The 23,188-nt window shown below is 49.8% G+C and overlaps 9 protein-coding genes across 9 annotated transcripts; 4 read left to right on the top strand and 5 right to left on the bottom strand.

Moving 5' to 3' along the window:
• The first annotated feature begins 317 nt into the window (after positions 1 to 317).
• Positions 318 to 2,734, top strand: BGZ61DRAFT_587304 (cytochrome P450). Its single transcript, XM_046256479.1, has 4 exons — positions 318 to 1,017; positions 1,067 to 1,429; positions 1,477 to 2,307; positions 2,354 to 2,734. The coding sequence occupies exons 1-4, from the start codon at positions 703 to 705 to the stop codon at positions 2,480 to 2,482; spliced, it is 1,638 nt and encodes a 545-aa protein (XP_046106245.1). The 5' UTR covers positions 318 to 702; the 3' UTR covers positions 2,483 to 2,734.
• Positions 2,735 to 5,434: 2,700 nt separating this feature from the next.
• On the bottom strand, positions 5,435 to 7,419 carry BGZ61DRAFT_349251 (uncharacterized protein; the record flags this gene model as incomplete). The annotated part of the gene is made up of 2 exons (XM_046240132.1): positions 5,435 to 6,944; positions 7,001 to 7,419. Coding segments are annotated over 2 exons (1,929 nt in total), but the record flags the coding sequence as incomplete, so codon positions are not given.
• A 3,099-nt stretch (positions 7,420 to 10,518) lies between these two features.
• BGZ61DRAFT_493001 (uncharacterized protein) lies at positions 10,519 to 11,166 on the bottom strand (the record flags this gene model as incomplete). The annotated part of the gene is made up of 2 exons (XM_046250596.1): positions 10,519 to 10,811; positions 10,866 to 11,166. The coding sequence occupies 2 exons, from the start codon at positions 11,164 to 11,166 to the stop codon at positions 10,519 to 10,521; spliced, it is 594 nt and encodes a 197-aa protein (XP_046106243.1).
• An 806-nt stretch (positions 11,167 to 11,972) lies between these two features.
• Positions 11,973 to 13,993, top strand: BGZ61DRAFT_349299 (putative C6 finger domain protein; the record flags this gene model as incomplete). Its single annotated transcript, XM_046240137.1, has 5 exons — positions 11,973 to 12,025; positions 12,081 to 12,170; positions 12,220 to 13,062; positions 13,110 to 13,757; positions 13,801 to 13,993. 5 exons carry the CDS (start codon positions 11,973 to 11,975, stop codon positions 13,991 to 13,993), a joined length of 1,827 nt encoding a protein of 608 aa, XP_046106242.1.
• Positions 13,936 to 15,800, bottom strand: BGZ61DRAFT_212988 (putative galactonate dehydratase). The gene is made up of 4 exons (XM_046238038.1): positions 15,422 to 15,800; positions 14,766 to 15,371; positions 14,459 to 14,716; positions 13,936 to 14,412 (listed from the first exon to the last, which is right to left on the bottom strand). Exons 1-4 carry the CDS (start codon positions 15,602 to 15,604, stop codon positions 14,080 to 14,082), a joined length of 1,380 nt encoding a protein of 459 aa, XP_046106241.1. The 5' UTR covers positions 15,605 to 15,800; the 3' UTR covers positions 13,936 to 14,079.
• A 216-nt stretch (positions 15,801 to 16,016) lies between these two features.
• On the top strand, positions 16,017 to 17,154 carry BGZ61DRAFT_516769 (uncharacterized protein; the record flags this gene model as incomplete). Its single annotated transcript, XM_046252301.1, has 1 exon — positions 16,017 to 17,154. The coding sequence occupies exon 1, from the start codon at positions 16,180 to 16,182 to the stop codon at positions 17,152 to 17,154; it is 975 nt and encodes a 324-aa protein (XP_046106240.1). The 5' UTR covers positions 16,017 to 16,179.
• Positions 17,155 to 17,366: 212 nt separating this feature from the next.
• Positions 17,367 to 18,652, bottom strand: BGZ61DRAFT_476639 (chaperonin 10-like protein; the record flags this gene model as incomplete). The annotated part of the gene is made up of 5 exons (XM_046248819.1): positions 17,367 to 17,883; positions 17,940 to 18,147; positions 18,195 to 18,341; positions 18,394 to 18,523; positions 18,581 to 18,652. The coding sequence occupies 5 exons, from the start codon at positions 18,650 to 18,652 to the stop codon at positions 17,367 to 17,369; spliced, it is 1,074 nt and encodes a 357-aa protein (XP_046106239.1).
• Positions 18,653 to 19,150: 498 nt separating this feature from the next.
• BGZ61DRAFT_417932 (uncharacterized protein) lies at positions 19,151 to 20,515 on the bottom strand. The gene is made up of 2 exons (XM_046243419.1): positions 20,021 to 20,515; positions 19,151 to 19,966 (listed from the first exon to the last, which is right to left on the bottom strand). Exons 1-2 carry the CDS (start codon positions 20,276 to 20,278, stop codon positions 19,196 to 19,198), a joined length of 1,029 nt encoding a protein of 342 aa, XP_046106238.1. The 5' UTR covers positions 20,279 to 20,515; the 3' UTR covers positions 19,151 to 19,195.
• Positions 20,516 to 20,985: 470 nt separating this feature from the next.
• Positions 20,986 to 23,099, top strand: BGZ61DRAFT_388027 (putative sugar transporter). Its single transcript, XM_046242774.1, has 6 exons — positions 20,986 to 21,240; positions 21,288 to 21,414; positions 21,461 to 22,269; positions 22,318 to 22,414; positions 22,465 to 22,681; positions 22,734 to 23,099. The coding sequence occupies exons 1-6, from the start codon at positions 21,167 to 21,169 to the stop codon at positions 22,994 to 22,996; spliced, it is 1,587 nt and encodes a 528-aa protein (XP_046106237.1). The 5' UTR covers positions 20,986 to 21,166; the 3' UTR covers positions 22,997 to 23,099.
• The last annotated feature ends 89 nt before the right edge of the window (positions 23,100 to 23,188 follow it).

The raw sequence follows: 23,188 nt of genomic DNA, 5'->3' as shown, positions 1-23,188 counted from the left end.
CGATATCTCCGCAGAGTTCGCGGCCGGGATCATCTCCATCTACAAGCCGACGCCATCTGACAGCGATATTGGGCCCGGCAGATGCAAAGACGCGCTTCCAGATACCCCGCAATCCGGTTTCACTGGCCTGGTGGCAACCTTGGTGCTGCGGCTAGTAATATAGCGGGCTGCATTGGCTGGGTAATGTGGACATCCCGGTCGATGCCACTGTTCGGCCTCGCATAACCGACCGTGGCTCGCTCAGAAGTCGGCATCCACGGAGCTGGAACGCTTTCTCTAGCACAGGCGACCTGGTTCGTCTTACTTATCTGTTAGCAGCATCTCAACCGCCGCGACGGACGCGCTAACAGCTTCCCCCAGATACGAAGCCGTCAACACTTCCTCATAGCCGTGTCCATCTGCCGACCAGGTGGGGTTCCCAAGATGCCGACACACACACACCCACACGTCATCCGCCGCTTCTCCAGAGATTCATCGCTGTTGCAGGCCCCGGAGCGCACCGCAATCGTGCGGCAGTGAGTTTAACTCTCGGGTCGTTTGCCTCGGGCCTCTGCATCCGAAGATGAATTGGGGTAGCTCGTTCAAGTGAAAAGGACCAAGATCCTCTTAGCCTGAAGACCTAAATGCACTTAGTTCCTCGACATTCAAGACCATTTCGAGATTCAACCCCATCTCTTTGGCCCATTACTTTCCCTATTCAACATGGAAGGCGGATTAATTGAGTCGCTCTTGGCAGCGCTCTCTCAACATTGGGTGCTGATTATCTTTACTCTTTTCCTTGGATGGCTTGTCAAAAACCGCTACAATAATGGCCTGAACAAGTATCCAGGACCGTTCCTGGCATCCTTGACCGATTGGTGGCGATTTATCGACGTCTACGGGCAGCGACCTGAGAGAACCCTACGAGCCCTCCACGACAAGCACGGCGACATCGTCCGAACAGGTCCTAACACGCTCTCCTTCTCCGATCCCGCGGCTCTGAAAGCCATCTATGGACTCAACAAAGGCTTCGTCAAGGTCAGCACATACCTACCTCATGGTTTGCCCATCTCTAACCATACATCAGTCCGACTTTTACATCGTCCAGCAATCCGTCGTAAAAGGCTTCCGATTAGCGTCTCTCTTCAGCACCACCGACAATGATTTCCACTCCCAGTTCCGCCGCTGTGTTAACTCGGCTTTTTCCATGAGCGCTTTGGTCCAATACGAGCCCTTCGTCGATAACACCACAAAGCTTTTCCTGAATCAAACTGAAAAACTCTTTGTCGGGAAGCCCGGTGGTTGTGACTTTACGACTTGGCTGCAGTACTATGCCTTTGATGTTATTGGAGAAATTACATACAGCAAGCGCCACGGATTTCTTGAGAAGAATGAAGATGTTGAGGGTATCGTTGGGTACCTGTCCAAACTCTTTCTCTACGTCGCACCTGTAAGTTCAATCGAACACTGTAAAATATCATGACTGACATCATCTAGGTGGGCCAAATCCCATTCTTGGACCTCATTTTCCTCAAGAATCCCATCTATCTCAAACTATCTCAATGGGGTTTCATCGACTCAACGTTCCCCGTTGCTCGCTTTGCCCGCGCCCGCATGGCTGAGCGACTAATCCCCGAGCTAAGCTCCAACACAACCATTCTTCCAACAAGCTCAGGAAAGAAGCAGCCGTTGGGCTCTGACTTGCTTTCCAAGTTCATCGCCGCAGGAGAAGCCAGACCAGAGTTTATGACTGATACCCTTGTCCAGACCATGGCCGTGTCCATGGCTTTTGCTGGCTCCGAAACTACAGCCATCACACTATCTGCTGTGTTTTACTACCTCTTGCGTAACAAGTCGGCATATCAGAAACTCAAGGAGGAGCTGGACGAAGCTGCGAGGAATAACACCTTCTCTGACTGCGAAACTGGCCTCGTCACCTTTGCTGAAGCTCAAAAATTACCATACCTGCATGCATGCATCCAAGAAGGGTTCCGCATGCACCCTGCACCTGGCCTTCCGATGGAACGCATCGTGCCTCCTCAAGGCGTCGAGATTTTAGGCCAGCACATCAAGGGTGGTACCAATGTTGGAGTCTCTGCCTGGCAGATCCACCGTCGTCCGGAAATCTTCGGCCCAGACGTCGACGCGTACAGGCCGGAGAGATGGCTAGCCGACCCGAACGAGGATGCTGAGGAGGAGGCAAAACGAATCAAGAAGATGAGCGGCATGATGTTTCAATTTGGCATGGGCAGCCGAACTTGCATCGGCAAGAATATCAGCTTGCTCGAGATTTACAAGGTCGTGCCGAGTCTGATGCGAAGATTTGATGTGAGTATCTCCACGGCATCCATCCAGTCAGCTACTAACAATCCAGATTGACTTCCAAGATCCGAACAAAGAATGGACCATCATCAATGCTTGGTTTGTGAAGCAAACAAACTTTTTCGTCAAGTTCAATCGGAGAGAGATAGTCCAGGCCGATAAGGGAGAGAAGGAGGCTTAGAGATGTACCTGTGGGAGAAAGCGATATTATGCCCAGATGATGAATGAGAGGGGCGCACCAACTCCCCGTGGAGTGCTAAAATTGCAGTGCAAGGCGTCGAGGCAACTGAGGCCGCAAGAATTGCAACCGCAACTTGCAAAAAGCTTGCGATTGCACTGCAATTTCGCAATTGCCTTGCGAATTTCAGGCTGTAAGACTCTTGATGATAGAATAGACACAGAGTCCAAACTGATGGAATAAAGTGTTTCAGCTCTAATTGTTTATGATTTAAACTAGACAATAAATTGCTCAGACTATAGATACTTATAGCTTTATTGTAAAGCTACTGCCTCCTCTGGTACTGCGTGTAGTACTAAGTTGCATGTCTCCATTATTTACGGATCCCGTATGACTTTGATCTAACTGATGATGTTGAGTAAAGAAAAAAGGAGAAGAAACCGGAATAGATACCTATAGATGCCGATAGATATCTAGTCCGAATTAGTAAACATCTATAAGTATCTCTCTTATATGAGGGAGATTAGCAACAGAGACGACTTAAAGACTCAACAGCCTGCCTAAATGCTGATAAAGGCTGGAGTGGTGGCGCATCTTTAAGAGCTAGGAAGACTGAGATTGAAGGTGATGGAAATGAAGAAAGAAGAAAAGATAATAGAGATACCACTATCCGCATTATCTGATCGAATGATGCACAGAGGAGCGTCGCATTAATATGCCGAAAATACTATCAATTGAATATTCTATAGATAGTAGCGGGAGATGATGACGGACAGAGCAATCTGCTGCCTCAAAGTTCCCTTTTTGAGATGATGAGATTGACTTGTAAGATTGAGTCAATAGCCCTAGTCAGGGCAGGTCAGGATATGCTAAAGGAGATAACTGGCTGAGGCCTCCTTCCTAAAAATGTAGAAAGCTTTAATTTCCTTTGTTTCACTCCTAAAGACCTTATATCCGTGACACAATAGTAAAGCTCAAGATAACGCAGCACGTATTCTGAGCAGCAAACCCTTCAATTGTATTCCTCCCAAGATCAAGCCATGCTTCGAAGGCTTTATCGGCGGATCGGTTACTCGTGAGCACTTCTGGCACGAGGATTTGAGACCCGTGGCACCTCGAGTCTTTTATAGCTTGAGGGTCATTCACAAAGTCAACATTTATCTTTCGTTTCCCTATACAGCCAACGATCGGCTCGGTGGGTTTTGCTATGGTTCATCCCATTGGTTGTTCAGGGCATGCTTCTGGAATACGTATTAGGGCTCAGATCGGAACATTTCCCTTCATTATATTTGCAGATGAAATATCATCTAATTACAATATGTAACCTGAAAACCTGTTTCTGCCCCTACTCCCATTAATCTTACTCAAAGAGCCCCACTCAAGCCTCTTGAAGAACAATTCCTCTGCGATGAATAGCTCCGTTCGGTCACTCACCTAGTTAGCAGGCGCCATCTCCATAACCTCATTACGAATGGGCACTTCTATACCCCAAAAGCCTTCATAAAGGCGATTGAAAGCAGGGCACCTCGTCACCAGTTAGCTACCACTCTGCCCATGTTTAAAACACAACTCACCGAGCACGAAGGTGAACCACGGGTTCCTGAGGATACTGCACGTCCGTTCTCGGACTCGATTAGCAAGCAGATCCACGTTTTCCCGAGAATCTTCTTCCTTTTCTATCGCCGCATCTGCTAGATCCTCAGCTAAGCTTACGCTTAACACGACCTCATCCTTGGGCAAAATCTCCGTCGCATGTTCTTCGTCCGGTTCGTCGAGAGTTCTGACAGTTGGAGTCGATCCGCTGGTGGCCAGTAGGACACTCTCCTGGAATTCTTCGCCATGTCCTGGCTCGTTTCTAGGTGATTCCAGGGCCACGTTCCAGGTGCTAGTCGATGATTTATCAAACTCCGAGTCCGAAATGTCCTTGCCGGGCTTTGACTCAGTGGGCCAATCATCCCATGACTCTTCGGGCCCCGAGAAACCCTGCAACCTTCTAATTTCTTTCCTGCTAACTTTGCGGCTCCTCTGCCATTCTCTATCATAATCCTCGTGGCTAGGAAGTAATGCAAGGATGTTTTTCAAGTTCGAGGTCGGCCTAGACTCTATCATTTGTCGTAGTGACATAGCCGGAGAATCGGGATTTCTTTCTTCCTTATCATTCGGATATACAAGGTTAGGGGGCCTATGATGCCAGGGGATGCCGGACTTGACCCAGAGGAGAGGGCCAGCGCCGTACTCAAGCAGTGTCTGCAGTATCCTTGTTGAAACATCGTGATGATCCATCCTCACGGTCCAATCATTTTTTTCGACAAAATGATAGATGAACACTTCCCAATTTGTATAGGACCAGTATTTATCAGACCACATCACATCATTCAAGCTGGCGTTCCGCAGGAGCAATTCCTTAGCAACACTAACATGACCTGGTATACCGGGAGGTGGAGCTGTGCAGCTGCTGTGGAGTACGTGATAGAGCAAGTAGGATACCGACCGATCCATGATTGAGCTATTTACTCCAGCATCAGCCAGGGTAAAAATCTCGCTGCATCCACGGACAGCGAGTTTGCTAACAATGTCGAGGAAAGTAATGGTGGCCGGCGTGTCGAAAGCCTCGATGACGAATAATTCGGACTTCGTGTAACTACGATTCCCGTTGAAAGAGGGCGAAATGTCCATTTGCGGCTGACGTAGCACTTTGTCTATAGCTCGAACCAATGTCACGTCCAGATGCTGGGTCACCATGGCCATTTCATGAATAGCATCCACGGCGAAGGCCAAATCTGGCCCTAGGAACTTGAAATCGTGGAGCATAGGATCAAGCCTTAGAGACTGAACTTGTGCCAAGAAGCTATTGGCGATGAGGTGGTAGAGGTCAAGTCCGCCACCTTTCCTAGCTGTGTCTTTGATGCGCTGTCTCATTTTCTTGCCCCCACCCTCGTCCTCGTCCTCATCTTCGAGAAAGTCTTGCACTGAGCGGTGCAAAAACGTAACCCGTTCAGACAATGCACGTGGGAGCTTCTTTTTGTTGTCTTTTACTTCCAGCAACCCCTTGCAACAAGCATCAAGCTGAAAGGACATTCGCTCCAGTCGTTTCTGAATCTCTTCATCCCCCATAGGGCCATCGATTTCAAGTGAAAACCTCGAGTTTCTATGGATGTCTTCCAGAAAGGAATATCCGAGAAGCGAGATGCTTGACTGGTCTGAGGCCTTTCCTGCGGCCAGGGCGACGGCGAATATTCTGGCAGACTGTGGATGGTACACAGAATCTATGCTCTCGAGCATATAACCGAGGAAGTTCTCGAGCCCTCGAGGCATCGTCTCCAGTCTTCTGAGAAGTGCTTCTGGTGAGTCCTTATGCTGCAGACCCTGGCGCAGGGATTTGAGCACCAGCACGACCCACAAGAAGACTCCTTCAGCCTTTTCGACGATTTGATTCACTAGGTCATCAAAGTCCGATTCGGTTTGCGATCCGTTGAGGGAGATGTTGCCATACTCTTGGAGACTGGACTGGATCAGAATTCTCATGTCGTTCCTGGTAAGATCTTGAAGGCGTAGTTTCTGACGGGGTGTGAATGCTCCCCTAAAGAGGTTCCAATCCCGACTTGAGACGCATAGTTTCACTTTGGATCTGTGTTGAACCCATTCAGACAAAAGACGTATCAGGTCGGCATAAGTGGATCGGTCCTCGGGGTCCAACCCGTTTGACTCGTCGAATTCATCCAAGCCATCAATGAAGAAACAGAAGCGCCAGGACGAATAGACCTGGTCGTTCCTGATGAGGCTTTGAAAAGCACCTTGGATGTCAGCTAGGGATAACCGGACTTGGCATAGGTTATCCCAAGGCATGGAACGAGTTCGTTTCCATTGGTCGGGGAATACAGACTCTATGAGCTCCGGAACCTGCTCTAGGATAGTGTAAAGAAGAGACTGGGTGAGTCCTTTGAGAGAGCGTTGCATTGAACTCCCGGGCTTCCAGAAGAAAAAGTGGCCAAGAATGAGCTGCTGTGAGCCGGCCCAGGCCGCAAGGGCCTCATTCGTTCGAGCATCCCTACAAATGAGCTTCATGAGGGTAGACTTTCCAGATCCGGCTTTGCCCTCAACGTGGAACACGCCGTCGCCGGAGCGGAGCCACTCAATAAAGGGAAGGTTGTCGTTGTCTGCTGTAGATTCCTGGTAAATCCACTCAAATGTCTCATCATGCTCTTTCTTGACGTCCTCGAATCGCTCGTTCATCTTGTCGAACTGAAGAGCTCGTAAGATGCCACGCTGTCGATTTGCACACTGCATACGATCTTGGAACGCGTCAAGCTTTTCAGAGAGATGGCCGACGAGCCCAGCCTCGCTGCTCAAGGCCTTCTCCATCTTGATGGCCATGTCGGATCTCAAGGCTCGAAGTTCATCCTGAACCAGCTCGGTAGATCCAATCAAAGCAACGAGCTTAGCCCCCATGAACTCTTGGTCTCTCCTAGTCCCAAGTTAGTTTAAAAAAGAGAAGCTGGAGTTGGCAGAGGGCGAACTGACTTGAGAAGGAGGTTAACTTCTAGCAAAATCTGTTGCCGATACTCGTCGAGCCTCCTCCGAATAGACAACATATCGTCTTGCTTCCGCCATGCCTTCCACGCAACGCTAATACTTTCTCGAGTTGAACCAGGCTTCTTTACTTTGAGAGACTGACATATCTTTAGGAGCTCTTCCGCGAGAGCCTGACAATTGACGGACAGGGAATACAGAGCCTCTTTGTCGGGGATTTGTTTGGTCGAGGCCCTCAGTCGTCCAGAAACGTTCTCCAGATTACCAACGGTATCAAGAACATTGAAATTATCCGAAGTAGTTCCTGTGACCGAATTATGGACTTCGATGATGGAGGAGACGAGCTTGTAGCCGATATCAACGAACTGCAAGATGTTGGCGGCGAACCCCAGTGCGGAAAGAGGATCCATCACGGCTAGGAACACATCCGTTCGCTTCGTGTGTTAGCGCTCCGTGGTGGTCCAGAGCCTTCGTTTTACCAGCAGACTGCGGGAGGAGAAAGGGAGATGTCGATTCTGCATGGTCAACAGTGAGGCTGAGGGCGGGGGTTCAGGCATCCAATAGCAAGGACAATAGACTCGGGCTTGACTGGATGTTGCGACCCAACGTCAGACCAGGCGGTCGGATGTGGCAGAATCCTCAAAACTGAATCAAGTATTCCCAGAGTTGAATACCATACGGTAATAATTTCTATAAGGGCTGCGGAGTAAATTGGGAAGTACACCCTCACTTTTGGTCTCCTGAACACGATAAAATCGAACTCGCTCGACAAATGACGGGAGAATGGCGAGTTAACCGACTTTGAAATTTCCGGCGCTAGGCGTTTCCTGTATTACAACGAGCCAAAAATTCAACAGTGAAATGACATGGCTAAAAACGGTTTGCCTTTACATAGAGACTGTGATAGGAGATAAATACCACAAGAGTTTTAGTTCTCACCATGGCTAGCGTTACGGGCTCACAAGTGTATAGTGTTGATTTAGTACTGTAGGCAAGATCGCCCAACTTTGGCACTGTCCAAGGCTCCTCGTACCAGTAGGGCGAACCAAGCTCTTGAAGGGGTGCTAGAAACGCCATCTATTCTACGTTAGTCGATATTATCGTCAGAAGAAAGGGAGTTAGCTCGGCCTGTGCATGAATGAGCCAAATCCACCATTCAAGCTTGGGTACGTAGCTCTCCTGGTTCTAGAGCACTTCAAGAACCTAGCCCGATTTTACTAACTTAACTAATACTATGATAAGCCATGTACAGGCACAGCCAGATACCACTAGGACCTTCTTTATATGTTAATTTGACGTTGATTCATATAAGAAACTCAGAGACAAACAGGGGGTTTACGTAAGGTAGTGAATTTGGTCGAGCCGGACACCATGTGGAATCATTTTATTTAGCCATGACACGCCGGCATAACAACAGTAACAATCGGTTGCCTAGCCGTTGACATGATGCATTGAATTAGTTGAGAGACCTAGATACCTAATTGAGAGCCCGACTGATACGTATCGAATGTACCTCGCATCCAGACACACTGTTAGGATTTACGAACTGGGCCACCGAGACAGAGAACACCACCCCAGTCTCCATCATACGTACATTCTAGGGTGTGTAAGTACATCAAAAACATCATATTTCCACAACCGAGACAAGCGGAAATGCATACCTCCATGAAACTTGTTGCCGTGAGAGTCAACCCAGTACTGGCAGGCACCCCACCAAACGATGGTGTTCGTGTTCCTAATAGTGCATGCTTCATGCACATTGTCTACGAAGTATATTAGCAACAGTCAGAACGACAGCCCTGCGTGGTTTTTCTCTGGAGCGAGACCACTCACGGACGCCGATTCTGTAAAAGTTGTTGTTCGCAATCCACGTTCCGTCCGCAGCCTGGGCCCACGCGTCGGAGCCAGCCGCAAAGCAGAGGATGGTCGACGCCAGAATAGAAGTGAAGTGCATCTTGTTGAAGACTGCGTCGAAATGGTCCGTCAAGGGATTGCGTCTTGACTCTGGGGAAATCTTGCTTGCAATGAGACAAGTGGAAGGCCTGTTTATATAACTTCAGGTCCATCTTCGGCTAACCACGAATAGAAGGAGTAAAAACTTCTGAGCAGCACTCTACTTGATTGGGTCACTCGGATTCTACAATGTCTACATTCTTAGTTCGGGCTGCCTGGATCCGAGCGAGCCAATCACACAGGCAATGAGCTGACAAGGTTAAGTGAGCATCTCACGTAAGATAAGCCGTGGCCAAGGCGACTGATACTGGTGCCTAAACGCGTTTTCTAACTAAGCCCCCAAAATGGCGCCCCTATCGGCGCGTGTAAGACGCATCATGTTGCAGTTACCCTGTAATTGAGTAGCCAAGCAACCAACCGCACGACGATGACCTCGGCAACATTTGTCAACAACGTCCTTCCACAGGAAGGCATACACAAATCGCGAGAGTCCTCGTCAGAGTAATTAATTCCTGGGCGAATGCTCGAGGGCATGCTTTCACAACAGAGAAGTTTTAGAATACCCCTAACGGCAGGGTCAAAATCGTGTACGCATGCGATCAAAACAGGCTAGGTATAACTAAACCCCGATAAAATCTACTGTAATACTCCTCTTCTGTTGCTCGATTTTTGATTGCTCTATTTTCTATTGCTTTGTGCACTTTAGACTCAAACTAATATAATACTCTGACTATAGTGTATATTAAATAGAGTACTTTTTATATTTATAAGATAATTATCATTAACTATAGAATTAAGCTATATATCTAATTACTACTCTTCAAGCTAGATAAAACCAACCCGGAAGTAAGAGGCTTAACAGATTAAATAGCAGGGGGATTTTGCTTCTCTCAATATATAGCTCCCCCGAGTGGGGGCAACTATCCACCTCGAGGAATTTAGCCGGAAGAAAGACTTTCTACGGGGTCTTATTTCACTCAAATGCACTATTGATACAGAAAAGGACGATAACAATACCGAGTTGCAGTATATATACTTCGCCGTTAAGTATCTTATCTACCGTGATATAGCTACTATAGAGCTGAATGTTGTATTGTGGAATATAGTATTTGAGGCCAACTGAAAGGAGCTTAATAAAGAGCAGACTATGCCCTTCCACCTCCGGTTTAAACAAGTGACTCGAAAGAGGTATATTACGGTATGCTTACAGCTATTTATATTTAATCTCTACACTCTCTACACTCTCTACACTCTCTACACTCTCTACACTCTCTACACTCTCTACACTCTCTACACTCTCTACACTCTCTACACTCTCTACACTCTCTATACTATCTACACTCTCTTTACGCGGGGCACAACGGCCAGATTGCTGCTGCTGCCACGCCTTCGCAGGACGAGGTCACTGTGGGAGGCGGGGATTCGAATTATCCTGCACCTGCAACGCATCGACCATCGAGGAGCTCGAGACCATCCGGAAAATCTTAGGAGAACTTGCACGTCTTTAAAAGTTGGGATGTGTTGTAAATGTACATAATGATACAAAATCCAATGTCCTAGTGACATGACTTTCCAAACTTTCGGAGACGAATATAATTATAAGGAAGTGGAGTGAGGAACCCAGCAGCCATCGCAACCAGAGCCGCAACCCAGAACCCAGGCGTATTGAACGACACTGCTCCTCCCGTGAGATAATAGTCGACTGCATTTTCGGCAATTTCCATGGTAATCATGGAAATGAAACTCATTCCGATGGCGGTCTTGCAGGCGGCCAGCCAGGAAAGTCCGTCACGACCAATGCGAAGCATGACAGTCTCCAATAAAATAGACGTTGAAATTCCAGAAATCACTGCGCGCTGTATTAAACTCGCAATTCTCTTTAACCTCCACAGGGCTCACTTACTCGATATCGGCATTATCACTCCCATACCAAGCTCAGGGTAGTTCAATTGAAGGAGCCACATGGCTGTGAAATCACCCAGCGTGCAGCCAACAAGACAGCGTAATGTATTGACAGAAGCACGGTTCCACGTTGGCCGTGACTTCCAGAAGCCAGGCGAAGTGATGGATAAAAGCGGCGGCTTTTCACTGGCGCAACTCTTTTGGCAAGTTTTCGACTTCGTCCAATGTCTTGCCGAAGTCGAGAATAGCATCGGTACATGGCTCTGAGTGTGGGCATTGGACAAGAGAGTCGTCGCTCGCATCAATCGCGTGGTAGGGCGCATCAATCGCGGCCCGCAGAGATTAAAGACATTAACGTGGGCCATGGCTAGAAAACGTGAATGAGTTTAATGATGTAAGCTGGTATGAAAAGTTAAAGAAAGGCGGAGGGGAAAAGGACAAGTATTATTATACCGTGTTCAAGCTTGTGGAATCGGTAGGCAAAATTCGCTCGCGATCTTGGCTCCTGCCGAGGAGCCCGCGGAGTCAGTCAGACATTGCATAATATTGCCAGAGTTATGCATCAAGCATGGATTTTATGGATCACGTGATTGTTTGTGAATAATTTGTCTATCTTCAAGGAGTCAGGCATCTAGGTATCGCCATCTTTGGAGTATCTGCGTCTGAAATAGCCGAAAGTGTATGTCTGTAGCTTTAAAATACTTGATACATGTTGTTGATTAGAATTATCCAAAAGTCAGTGGTGTGTTAAAGGAGCTTGTGGATGAATGTGTTAAGAGAAGTACCAAGCAGCATGTACTCAACCTTCAAACTCCAACACCTAACAAAACCCGGAATGATGAATACAATGACCGTTTAATTAAAATATTCTGCCAGTCTCACCCGTTGGACGTGATCCCGACATGTCATAGGTCTACAAAGAGGTTTTGGCTGTAAAACCTTCTAGTGTAGGGTAAGCTCCGCGGCTTAGCACGTGAGTGATGAACGTCAGGTGACAAAATGTGCCCCCCTCATCTGGAGGTGATGCTTTACACAAGTCTTGTCTACCAGTCGCTTCACCAAAGTCTTAATTCGCCTGGCGAGCTCGGGAGTTCAATGGTAATAAATAATGAGCTTTAATAGGAAGCGAGTTGCACTGGCGTGCAGCTTTTGTCGGAGTCGGTGAGTGATAATTGACCTGAAGACTCCGTTCAGTGCTGATCAGTGGGTTTGACAGCAAACGGAGATGCGACGCCCGGAAGCCATCATGCTCAAATTGTATGGAGATGGAGGTTGATTGCCAATACGACGATCAGCCATCTCAAAGGTGTGTGATGCGGGAGTATTAATACCTGGGCGATACTAAACAGCGGCAGGATCGATACGTCGGGTGGCACGCGAGAGATCATCAACCGACTCCGCGACATCGAAGCGCTCCTGGAGAACCAGGGCGAAAAGATAGAATCGTTATCCACCAATGCCCGTGTGCACATGCCTCACGGCCAGAACGAGACTTCACCACAGAGCCAATCGTCAATGGCAATGACAGGCATCCAAGGAGGTGTTGGCGTCCCATTCACCCCTTGGCACTTCACAGGACTTGAGCTTCAATCAGAAATGCCGAATTTGCCCCCGTTGACGATTCCAGTAAAGCATAAGACGTCGTCTAGCTACCTGCTGAGTCTGCCGGCCATGAAGTCGTTGATCGGAGAGTACCCCACAGATCTGTTCTTCCTGCTCGAGTCAAGGAACCGATTGCCCCCTGAGCTCTCATTTGAGGACTGGCCAGGGGCGCGGCCGGCGATTGAGATTGATCGCGACATGGCTGACGAGCTGGTCGCAATATTCTTCTCCTCAGCACACCACAGCCACCCCATCCTAGACCAAGATGAGTTCCAAGACATATACTCCCAATTTCTGCAGACTGGCCCCGACTCGAGCATCGCCTCAGCACTCTGCATGGTCATTTTCGCCCTCGGAACAGTGGCGTCGTCTCAACCAGACCCGGGGCGATTCAGTTCATCTCCACCGGGAATGCAATACATGCAACACGCAATGCCGACGCTCATTTCCCAGTCGTCATGGTCCTTTTCGTATAGCCTCTTGCTTCCTCAGGCTCTGGTACTGGCAAGCGTTTACTTTGCTTACATTGTGCGTCCACTGCAGAGTTGGAGGTTGATCTATTCTGCGTCTACGATCCTTCAGTTTAAGCTATCTGGGTAAGAGCTCCAGCCCCTCTAGATGGGCTATGCTTACATCTTGACAGGATAGATCCTCGGGAGGAGGGACCAAACTCCCGAGAAAGTATCATTCGGCTATTTTGGTCCTGTTTCCTCGTTGAATGCGACCGACTCGCAGAACTTGAGCTACCACGCAGCGGCCTTCAGCAGCTGACCGACGAAATCAGTCTGCCCAGCTGCACCAACCTTGGTCTCATGCAGTCCACCTGCTATCTTGCCGAAATTTCGATCCGCAGGCTGCTCAACCGCATCCACAACTCTCTCTACCCAAGCAAAAAACACGTCCTGACGCTGTCATCCACTACGCTCATGGCCCCCGACGACTTCTCTATTGAAGACGTGACATCGATGATTTCAGTCTGCGACGAACTGCACACCCAATTGGAAACGTGGCACGCTTCCATCCCAGAGGCCTTCCGACCTGCACTTGGCGTTGGCACACCTGCCATTGAGTCAAATGATCGCGAACCCGTGTTGAGGATACGGTATTTCGCGGCACGACATATCATTTATCGACCATTTGTGCTCTACATAGCTGCGCATGGCATGGAACATGCGACCGAGTCGATGATGGATAAAGCTGCTCTTTGCCTAGAGAGCTGCAGGTGCTACATCCATAACACCACCCGAGTCTTGGTCGGACCCAGCCAATATACGTGGACGTTTTCATTATCGTATGTATCTGCTCCCAGTTGTGGGATGAACTAACGGGTACAGGTCACTCGGCGCAATTGTTGTGCTCACACTCGCGTCTCTCAGCCCCGATTTGAGACATCTGGTCCTGGACATTGACGAACTTCAGACTACTGCTATCAACAACATACGACCGTGGGCCTTTTCCAGCCTCGACGCTGTTGTATCAATTCTAGAGGATGTGCAAAGAAAACAGCGGATTCTGTCCCGTGTATAAATACGGATAATGTTTATTGACGTTTATGGAAACACACAACTTGATGTCTAGACTCGCAACCACGACTCTTACATACAGTACATAATCTACAACTCTCCTCCGGTAGGTTGAGCCATAATTTCCAGCCCAATATCACTACTCCAGAAGCTACCAGTGGGATAAGTGTACTTCTCCAACACCCCCTCGCTGTAGCCTGTGGAATATCCAGGAGCCAGCGGGGTGACGTAATGTGCGTTCTCAATCTTGGACGGGTGGCGCAGGTTCTCGCGATGGCTATCGGCCATCTCTAGCATCGACTTTCGCCCACTGATGGCAATGTAGTCGATTGTGCTCAGGTGGGAAGTCATTTCGGTCAAGCCCATAGCGCCGTTGTGGGGGACGCAGGGGACATTGAACTTGAGAGCCATGATCATGACGGCCTGCGAAGTCAGTTTTAAGACACTGAGTTAGGGTAGGAATCCTTACGAGACATTCATTCACGCTACCAAGTCTCACGGCGTCAATCTGGCAGACGTCCGTAGCCTCTGCTTGGAGGAGCTGCTTGAACGTCACCCGATTTTGGGCTGCTTCTCCAGTGGCTACACCAACCCCGTACGGCTTCAGAGCCTTGCGAATGGCAGCATGGCCCAATACATCATCTGGGTTGGTCGGCTCCTCAATGAAGACAGGCTTGAATTCTACCAAGTGCTTCATGTATTCGATGGCTTGCGGGACGCTCCAGACCTAAAGACGTCAGAAATGTATAGCAAGAATCTGAGTTGTGCGGGCTTACTTGGTTGGCATCAATCATGATCTGGTGTCCTTTGTCGTACCCGAGAACCTCCCTGACGGCGGCCAGTCGTTCGCGATCGGCCTCGACACTGGTTCCCACCTTGAACTTGAATACCGTGTATCCTTCAGCGATTGTCTCCTCCAGAACTTCTCGCATGCGATCACCCGAGAAAGCTAGCCATCCAGGTGACGTGGTATATGCCGGGACTGCTCGATTCTCTTTCGCCTCTTGTAAGCGAGCCTCCTTGTTCTTCTGGGTCGTCTTGAGCAATTCAATACTCGACTCTGGCGTGATCACGTCGGTGATGTATCGGAAATCAATGCATCTGACAATCTCCTCCGGGCTCATGTCGCAGATAATTTGCCAGACTGGCTTGCCGAGGATCTTTCCCCACAGGTCCCAGACGGCATTGAGGACGCCTGCAACCGCCAGATGCGTAACGCTCTTTTCAGGGCCGATCCATCGATACTGTGAATCGGAGACCATGTATCGCCAGGTCTTACCCATGTCCCGGGTCAGCTCGTGCATCGTCTTGCCGACGACTCTTTTCCCAAAGATATTTAGCGCCATGCAGATCAGTTCGCTGCCCCGGCCATTGCTAAAGGCCTAGAGTGGATTAATAATTTACCAGGAGGCAACAGAGTGATGGTGCCTACAATGCCTTCTCCGATCAACCCATCGCGGTTTGTCTGGAGCTGGATGAATGGATGAGAGCCATTCGTGCCCACATGCATGGCATCGGAGCCGACACCATCTAGACTTGTTGGGAATCGCAAGTCTGTGACCGTGAAGGAGGTGATGGTAACATCGTGCTCAGTGAGAACCGAAAGGGAACCCATTGTTGGAATATTGACTCAGCTGTTGACTGGACAATCCGGCAGGTCGACGAAAGACTTTGGATGAAGCCAGTGGAATTCGTAGGACAAGGCATGCTGATATTGTCGGCGGTCAATGTCTCACTCCACACGCAACAACTCCACCTTGTATCACAAAAGGGGACATTCTTGCATCTCGCGGTAGCATGCCGCCCTTCCCCAGGTCGCACGACTCGTGAATCCTTGTGGAGACTGCGGAGAAGCCATTCCGGGGCGAACCACCTGACAACACCAGGTTTCATGCATCATGGTGGAGTTGCCGCCTCCCCCCGCCGGCCGCTTGGCGCGAGACTAGAGCGGAAGCCCGAAACCGCTTTTCGTCTTTCGCGTCTTGTGATGTTCAAACGACGTTACTCCGCAATCACGACATGATGTAGGAACGGAGAGCGCCATGTGCAGCAGACAAGATAATTTTAAATGGGAATAGAAGGAATCGATATGGCGTCGCACATTTGGTGGCTCATTGACTCTATTCCCTCCTACTTCCACCTCACTTCATACCACTTAAGCGACATTCAGGACGTCCTGATATTACCAAAATGCCTAAAACATTGTTACCTGGAATCTACGCGCCAACTCAAGTCTTTTACGAATACGGAAAAGACGAAAACCTCGACACAGAAGCCATCAAGAAGCACGCCGTTCGTCTTGCAAGGGCTGGGGTGGTTGGCATCGTGACAAACGGGTCCAATGGTGAAGCCGTCTACCTCAGCCCCGAGGAAAGATGCCAGGTTACAAAGACGACCCGAGAGGCCCTCGACGAGGCGGGATTCTCTCACTTGCCAGTTATCGTCGGGGCCTCTGACCAGTCCATCCAGGGCACACTGCGCCTATGTCGTGATGCTGCGAATGCAGGCGGCGATGCAGTTCTCCTGATGGTCCCCAGCTTCTTCAAATGGGCAATGGATGGCCCAACAATCGAGAAATACTTTCTTGAAGTTGCTGACACCAGCCCACTCCCCTTGATTATCTACAATTACCCTGGTGCGGTGGCAGGGATCGACCTGGACTCCGACCAGCTTATTAGCCTGGCAAACCATCCCAACATTATCGGCACCAAATTCACCTGCGGCAGCGTTGGAAAGCTTGCGCGCGTCGCAGAAGCCACTTCTCCCGTGTCCGAGGTCTTTCCCTCCAAATCGGGGCCATACTTTGCCTTCTCTGGCGTTGCCGATTTCATCTCCCCATCGGTGGAAGTGGGCGCCAGCGGTGCAATCGTCGGGGCAGCCAATGTATTCCCTCGCGCATGTGTCAATGTGTACAACTTGGCCGTGCAAGGAAAGCGAGAGGAAGCTATGCGGGCTCAGCAGCAGTTGGCCAAGGCAGACTGGGAGTTGACAAAGCGGGCAATTCCTGGCTTCAAGGCTATCTTGAGCAACTGGAACGGATATGGTGGTATTCCTAGGGGGCCAATGGCATCGCTGGGCGAGGGAGAGAAGATAAAGCTGTATCAAGACATTTCTTGGATGATGGAGGTTGAGGAGAGGCTAGAAGACTTTGGTGTCAAGTCGTGATAGTAATTTAGATGACGGTGTCCCTTTGTGCATATTTTCTTGTATCCGTCAATGTCAATCGTGATCTCAGAGCGTGTCTTTAGACTCTAATTTCGATCTTAACTTTTCTTCATAAATTACTACCCACAAATCACCATGCGCCATAACAGCTTATCGAATTAAGATGAGCAAAACAGTGAATCGAAACTATTTTCTTATTACGCTTCTATCATTTACTGAAACTGCTTGTCGTAGTCCACCAACGTGAACCTGTACCTAACGTCACCATTGTGAACTCTCTCCAGAGCCTTCCCACATCCTTCCTCTCCCACAGGAATGGTTTCGACCCAGCTCTTGATCTGCTTTTCACCTGCCAGTTGCAGCATCTCCAGAGTCTCCTTGCGGCTGCCCAAATGACTGCTTCCAATGAGGCAGCCATTGGCAAGAAGGCTCTGAGGGCGAATCTGCCACCCAGCACCCTCGGGGAGACCAACGGCAATAAAGCGGCCGTGTGTCTTGAGCAATGATAGATAGGGTGCTAGGTCAAAACCGTCATCCGAGGATGCAGTGGAGAGAATGAAGTCAAAAGTCATCTCGTGGGCCTTGGCCCAATCGGTTTCCTTGGTGGCGATGAAGCCATCGGCTCCCATCTTGACTGCATCAGCTTCCTTGGCGCGAGATCGTGAGATGGCATAGGTGGTAGCACCAAGAGCCTTGGCAAAGAGGATTCCGAAATGACCAATGCCGCCACTGCAAGGCGATGTTAGCATGTAAACGGTAGGTAGAGCTTCTAGCGAAATACTTACATGCCAAGGATGCCGACTTTCTTGCCTGGTCCAACGCCATTACGAACCAAGGGAGAGTACGCAGTCAGACCAGCACACAGCATCGGAGCTACAAGTTCTGTCTGGAGGCCCTCTGGAATAGGAAATGTGAAGTGCTCATGTGCTCGAATGTGAGACGAGTAGCCACCGTGGGCAACAGTCCCGTCGGGGTACACCGAGCCATAAGTGTCTGGTACTGTTAGTGAAGGGATTTGACTTGACGAAGATCACACTTACCCATCTGCTGCTTGCAATATGTCTCGTTGTCCTCTCTGCAAGTATCACATTCCAGGCAGGCAGAAATTTGAGCACCAACGCCAACACGGTCGCCGACTTTGACGGTTGTAACCTTGGAGCCAACCTTGACAGCATTGCCAATAATCTCTGCCATTCAAATGATTAGTTTGAGGATGGATTGAAATCTGAGCAAACTCACCGTGTCCTGGGACAAGGGGCCAGATCTTGTTTCCCCAACCTCCGGTTGCGGTGTGGACGTCAGAGCCACATACACCACAAGCGATGATTTTCACATCGATGTCATAGTCGCCAAAAGGCTTCGGTTGAAACTGGATCTGAATGAGCAAGGGTCCAAAATTTTAGATCTTGCTCAATCTCCAACATACCTCGAACCTCTTTGGACTGTTCCATTTATCCGCAGATGGAATGGCAAATCCTTCAAACGTCTCGGGGTACATTTTGGCAAGATGGTGGCCTGGTTGGAAATAGGTGTTGTCCTGACTCACTACACCTTGATGGCTGTCAACGGTTGCAGAAGTTATTATATGCCATCTGTAGGATTGCGCCTTTCACTTAGCGGTCGACCGAGTGAAATCTTTTCACAAAACGGAATCTATAGTTAGCTTGAACGAGCCACCGTTGCTTGACCCAGCTGGTCAGTCATGCGACGCCCACTTGGTGTTGCGGAGCTGATGCCGCCTTTCCCCGCCGCCGGCGGATGTAAGTCGGAGAAGCGGAGGCACCCAAGCCAGCGGATAGCAAGCTATCCTCTCTTGGAGAAGTTGGAGTAGCTAAGCTTGTTGGCGGCATTGGCCATGTGAACTTAGCTCATGGTAGGCTAGTCCATGCAGAAGACGGGATGGCAGCAGGACGTGACACTCAAATGACTCGCTACAAATTGAGATGATGATTTGGGGTATTTGCGCTTCTTGAAACAAAAATGGGGCAAAGATAGTCTTGGATGCTTCAAGGTTCAATTGGGAGCTGTAGTATTGTCTGATCTATTGTCCCGTGGCCGTTTCCTCCATCGCAATCGCCTGTGCCACTAGGTCTCTAACAGTCTCTCTAAAGGGATGATATTGATAGCCGAGCTCCTTCGCAGCCGTTTCCCCATCTAGACCATGACTCTCGTCGATGAATTGATCCTCTTGTGTCACTGTATCTTGCAAATCCGCAAACTCCTCAGCCATGATCTTTGACGCAAGCCCGTACGAGAACCGCTCAGGGGAAGCTGGCACATATCTGTTGCCTCCCAAATTGCTCCTGAGAAGTGACTCGACATGCGCAACGGCAAGATCTCTGACGTCAATCCAAAATGGCACGCGAGATACTGGCAAGGGGTTTGCTCCGGTCGCAATTCGCCAAAGCATGGCATTCGACTCGTTGAGCTTGTCCACACTCGCCACAGGGTGAACAACTGGACCAAAAGTCATAGGTGGACAGAGTGTCACGATATCAAAAGTCGGCTTGTGCTGCTTGACAAAGTTCCACGCCTCCAGTTCCGCAAACTTCTTCGACCCGCGGTAGGCAATGACGGCACTCGTAGCAGGGTCCACGGACTCCTCGTAGGTGAGAGGATTCCAGTCAGAGCCAGTATAAGTAAAGTAGGGAGGACCCTTGCGGTTTACGTCGAGAACGGAGGCAAACGACGAGGTAATGACGACGCGCTTGATGTTGGGATTAGTGGCAGCGGCTTCGAGGATCGCACGAACTCCATTGATGGCTGGCAGGATAAGTTCTTTCTCATTGTTTTTCGTATCGTAGGTAAAAGGCTAGCAAAACGTCAGCTCTTTTTACCTCACAGGCTGTGATGAGTGCTCACTTACACTCGCGGTATGAATAACGCCGTCAACTCCCTGGACAGCCTCGACCAGGCCCCCAGGGTTGTTGAAGTCCTCTATTTGAACAAACTCGAGATTTCGGGCATGCTGCGGCCGGGCTTTGATCATGGCATCTCCTTTAGCGAGTGATCTGGTTGCTCCCCGCACTCTGAGGCCTCGGTTGAGCAGAGTGTCGACGATATGGGCACCGATGAAGCCGGTTGCACCGGTGACGAGAACAAATTGGTGGTCTTGGGCAGCCATTGTGTTGTTTGGGATTGTTGCGTGGTGGAAAATACGACACACAGAAAACTCCAAGAGGTGAATTGAGTGATGCGGGGAATTCTGCGGGACCGGATCGAATCACCACGTCTTATGCAAGGCTGTCCATTTCAGGGACGTCAAGGCTCGGCATGCCGGTCAAAGGCCGCTAGAGAACCGTAGTGACGCTCTGTGCCATGGCACCGGGAATAGTATCCTTGTCACCAGCAACAGCATCCTGGTTACCAGCGTACTTAGCTTAGTTCTTCACTCTGCCGCCTATCCCCGCGAGTCAGACCATCCCTATTCCATCCTGCGATAGCGGGTCTGCCGCCTCCCCCCGAGACCGCTCTACAGCGACGCGTAGCGCATTGAGTCCTGGTGTCAATGACAATCCCCGCGAAGCGGAACCGCGCTACCCCGTGGGGATCACGGGTGGACGTCTGTCGAGTGTCTTCTCCGCACGACGATCCCGGAAGTCGCACGTCTGCATGGGAGCTGGACCGGGGCAATGGTAGCTTGATCTCGTGGCTGGCACTCGAACTAGGCTCTTGGGCAACATCCTCATCTCCAAGTCGTTCGTGGCTGACTCCTGCAACCCTGGCGCCTCGGCTACGGCACGCAACCGCTTGACCTTGATACCACGCTCTGTCAAGTCACACAAGTATTTAGTGCTGCAGGATCCTCCCCTTTTGGCTTTTCTTGTTGATGATCAGCACCTCGCAGTCAACGCACACCACGCCTATTCTTGAGTTGTCTTCGGTCTCTGTGATCGAGGTGACCTGGCCTAGGTTGAACATTGTGCAGCAGATCGAGAACTAAAGGCAACATATCCTTTTCTCAAACGCATCGTTTATTCATCTCGTCATAGTTCTTGTCTCCCAAGACACAATGGCAATGACCGGGCTTTCAGACCGGCTGAGCGGGACGGCGCTCATCACTGCCATCACCATCGTCAATGCTTGGTAAGTTTTCCTAAATTCTAGGCAGACAAGTAATTAACATGATGCAGCTCCATGGCATGGTTTGGTTACGACCAGGGAGTCTTTTCCGGAGTTCTCATCTCGGCCGACTTCAAGAAGCACTTTCCCGAGACCAGCGACCCAAACATCTCTGGAATTACTTCTAGCTGCTTCTCTGTAGGTTTCCTGAAGATTCTTGAGACAACATCTAACAATTTATCAGCTAGGAGCTTTCTTCGGTGCCATCACTGCCTTCACTGCAGGCGACAAGCTCGGTCGAAAGAAAACGGTGGCCCTCGGCCTGCTCTGCAATGCGGTCGGCGCGATTCTACAAATTACCTCTTGGCACCTCCCCCAAATGATCATTGGCCGAGTAATCAACGGGTTCGGCATGGGATTGACATCTTCGACTTGCCCTGTCTTTCAGGCCGAGTGCTCGAAGCCTCGCCACCGCGGAAAGCTCGTCGTTGTTGGGTCGCTCTCCAACACTGCCGCCTTTTGTCTCGCTAATTGGATGAACTACGGTCTGTATTTCCAGGGAAGCGCACTCCAGTGGCGATTCCCTCTCGCTTTCCAGCTCATCTTCCCGATTGTTGTCTCCATCGCTCTGCTCTTCGTCCCCGAGTCTCCTAGATGGCTTCTGTTGAAGGACCGACACGAGGAGGCCCTGAGTGTTCTGGCGCGACTAGAAGGCAAAGGAAAGACCATCGATGACCCCGATGTAACGGCCCACTTTCTTTCTATCCGCTCTGCCGTCGACATGGAGAGGAAAGATCGGGTCCCTGTCATGGACATGCTCCGCTGCCGCGACAAGACCCAGAACCTTCGAAGACTTCTGCTTTCATGTGGCACGCAGTTTATGCAACAATTCAGCGGCGTCAATGCCCTGGGATACTATTTGCCTACCCTCCTGCAGCAAAGTGTCGGTCTTAGTGAGCAAGAGAGCCGCCTGATGACTGGTGTCAACGGAACCGTCTACCTTGGTGCCGCTTTCTGCTGTCTCCTGATTATTGATCGCTTTGGAAGACGAAAGTAAGTCACCTTGAACCTCCGGAAGATGTTACAAGGCTAACGAAACAGGATGATGTTGTATGGATCGGTGACCATGGGTTCGTGCTATCTTGTTGCCGCTCTCTGCTTGAAGACCGCCGAGGAGGACCCTTCTCGAGAACAGTTGGTAAGTGATGTTAAAATATTGCTAAAAGAAATCATGCTGATTATGGATAGCTGGGCCGAGTTACCACGGCAATGTTCTTCATGTACTACTTCTTCTACGGAACCAGCTTTGCCAAGGTCCCGTGGGTCTACAACTCGGAAATCAACTCTCTCGGCTGGCGAACTCGCGGTGCTGCTGCTGCGACTGCGACCAACTGGATGGGTGGTTTTATCGTGACCCAGTTCACAAAGATTGGAGTCAACAACCTTCACTGGAAATTCTACCTGAGTAAGTAAACGCTACCACTTCATCGGACATGGTTGACTAACGAGCATCATAGTTTATGTCATTCTTTGCTGGGCCTACTTCCCCGTGGTTTTTTGCCTCTACCCAGAAACCTCGCGCCGAACTCTTGAGGACATGGACGAGATCTTTATTCAGAACCCGTCGCTGATTGTGTGCGGCAAGCCGGCGTTGACTCAGCGCGAGCGGCCACAAGCCTTTATCGACGCTGAGGCGACTCGCATTGCTAACGCTGCGGATACAAAGTTGGGAAATGATGGACTGAAAGAGTCGGGAACTTCACACTACGAACGTGTCTAATTAGTTGATTACTGACCGTTAATGTCGAGTAGACTCCGGTTGCTTGGTCGGAAGGATGTGATACACGTGCATCTCACGATTGTAGCGCAGGTACATATCTTGCCAGGTAAATTTATCGGTAGTGAATTACAGTGGTTATTGAAAACCATGTGCTGCCCTATTTGAATTCTTAATTGTGACACCAGTTCTCAG

This window comes from Ilyonectria robusta (genome assembly GCF_021365365.1).
Source record: "Ilyonectria robusta strain PMI_751 chromosome Unknown BGZ61scaffold_7, whole genome shotgun sequence".
NCBI lineage: Eukaryota > Fungi > Ascomycota > Sordariomycetes > Hypocreales > Nectriaceae > Ilyonectria > Ilyonectria robusta.
This window is presented reverse-complemented; position numbering and strand designations above follow the sequence as displayed.

Excerpts from the sequence above, each read along its gene's own strand:
- BGZ61DRAFT_587304 (XM_046256479.1), top strand. The coding sequence starts at position 703 with ATGGAAGGCGGATTAATTGAGTCGCTCTTGGCAGCGCTCTCTCAACAT. Across the intron at positions 1,018-1,066 it reads TCAACAAAGGCTTCGTCAAG|TCCGACTTTTACATCGTCCA; the intron begins GTCAGCACATAC and ends ACCATACATCAG. Across the intron at positions 1,430-1,476 it reads TCTTTCTCTACGTCGCACCT|GTGGGCCAAATCCCATTCTT; the intron begins GTAAGTTCAATC and ends GACATCATCTAG.
- BGZ61DRAFT_417932 (XM_046243419.1), bottom strand. The coding sequence starts at position 20,278 with ATGGCTGCCCAAGACCACCAATTTGTTCTCGTCACCGGTGCAACCGGC. Across the intron at positions 19,967-20,020 it reads GCGTTATTCATACCGCGAGT|CCTTTTACCTACGATACGAA; the intron begins GTAAGTGAGCAC and ends ACGTTTTGCTAG.
- BGZ61DRAFT_388027 (XM_046242774.1), top strand. The coding sequence starts at position 21,167 with ATGGCAATGACCGGGCTTTCAGACCGGCTGAGCGGGACGGCGCTCATC. Across the intron at positions 21,415-21,460 it reads TTACTTCTAGCTGCTTCTCT|CTAGGAGCTTTCTTCGGTGC; the intron begins GTAGGTTTCCTG and ends ACAATTTATCAG. Across the intron at positions 22,270-22,317 it reads GATCGCTTTGGAAGACGAAA|GATGATGTTGTATGGATCGG; the intron begins GTAAGTCACCTT and ends CTAACGAAACAG.
- BGZ61DRAFT_212988 (XM_046238038.1), bottom strand. The coding sequence starts at position 15,604 with ATGGGTTCCCTTTCGGTTCTCACTGAGCACGATGTTACCATCACCTCC. Across the intron at positions 14,717-14,765 it reads TCATGATTGATGCCAACCAA|GTCTGGAGCGTCCCGCAAGC; the intron begins GTAAGCCCGCAC and ends TGACGTCTTTAG. Across the intron at positions 14,413-14,458 it reads GTAGCGTGAATGAATGTCTC|GCCGTCATGATCATGGCTCT; the intron begins GTAAGGATTCCT and ends CTGACTTCGCAG.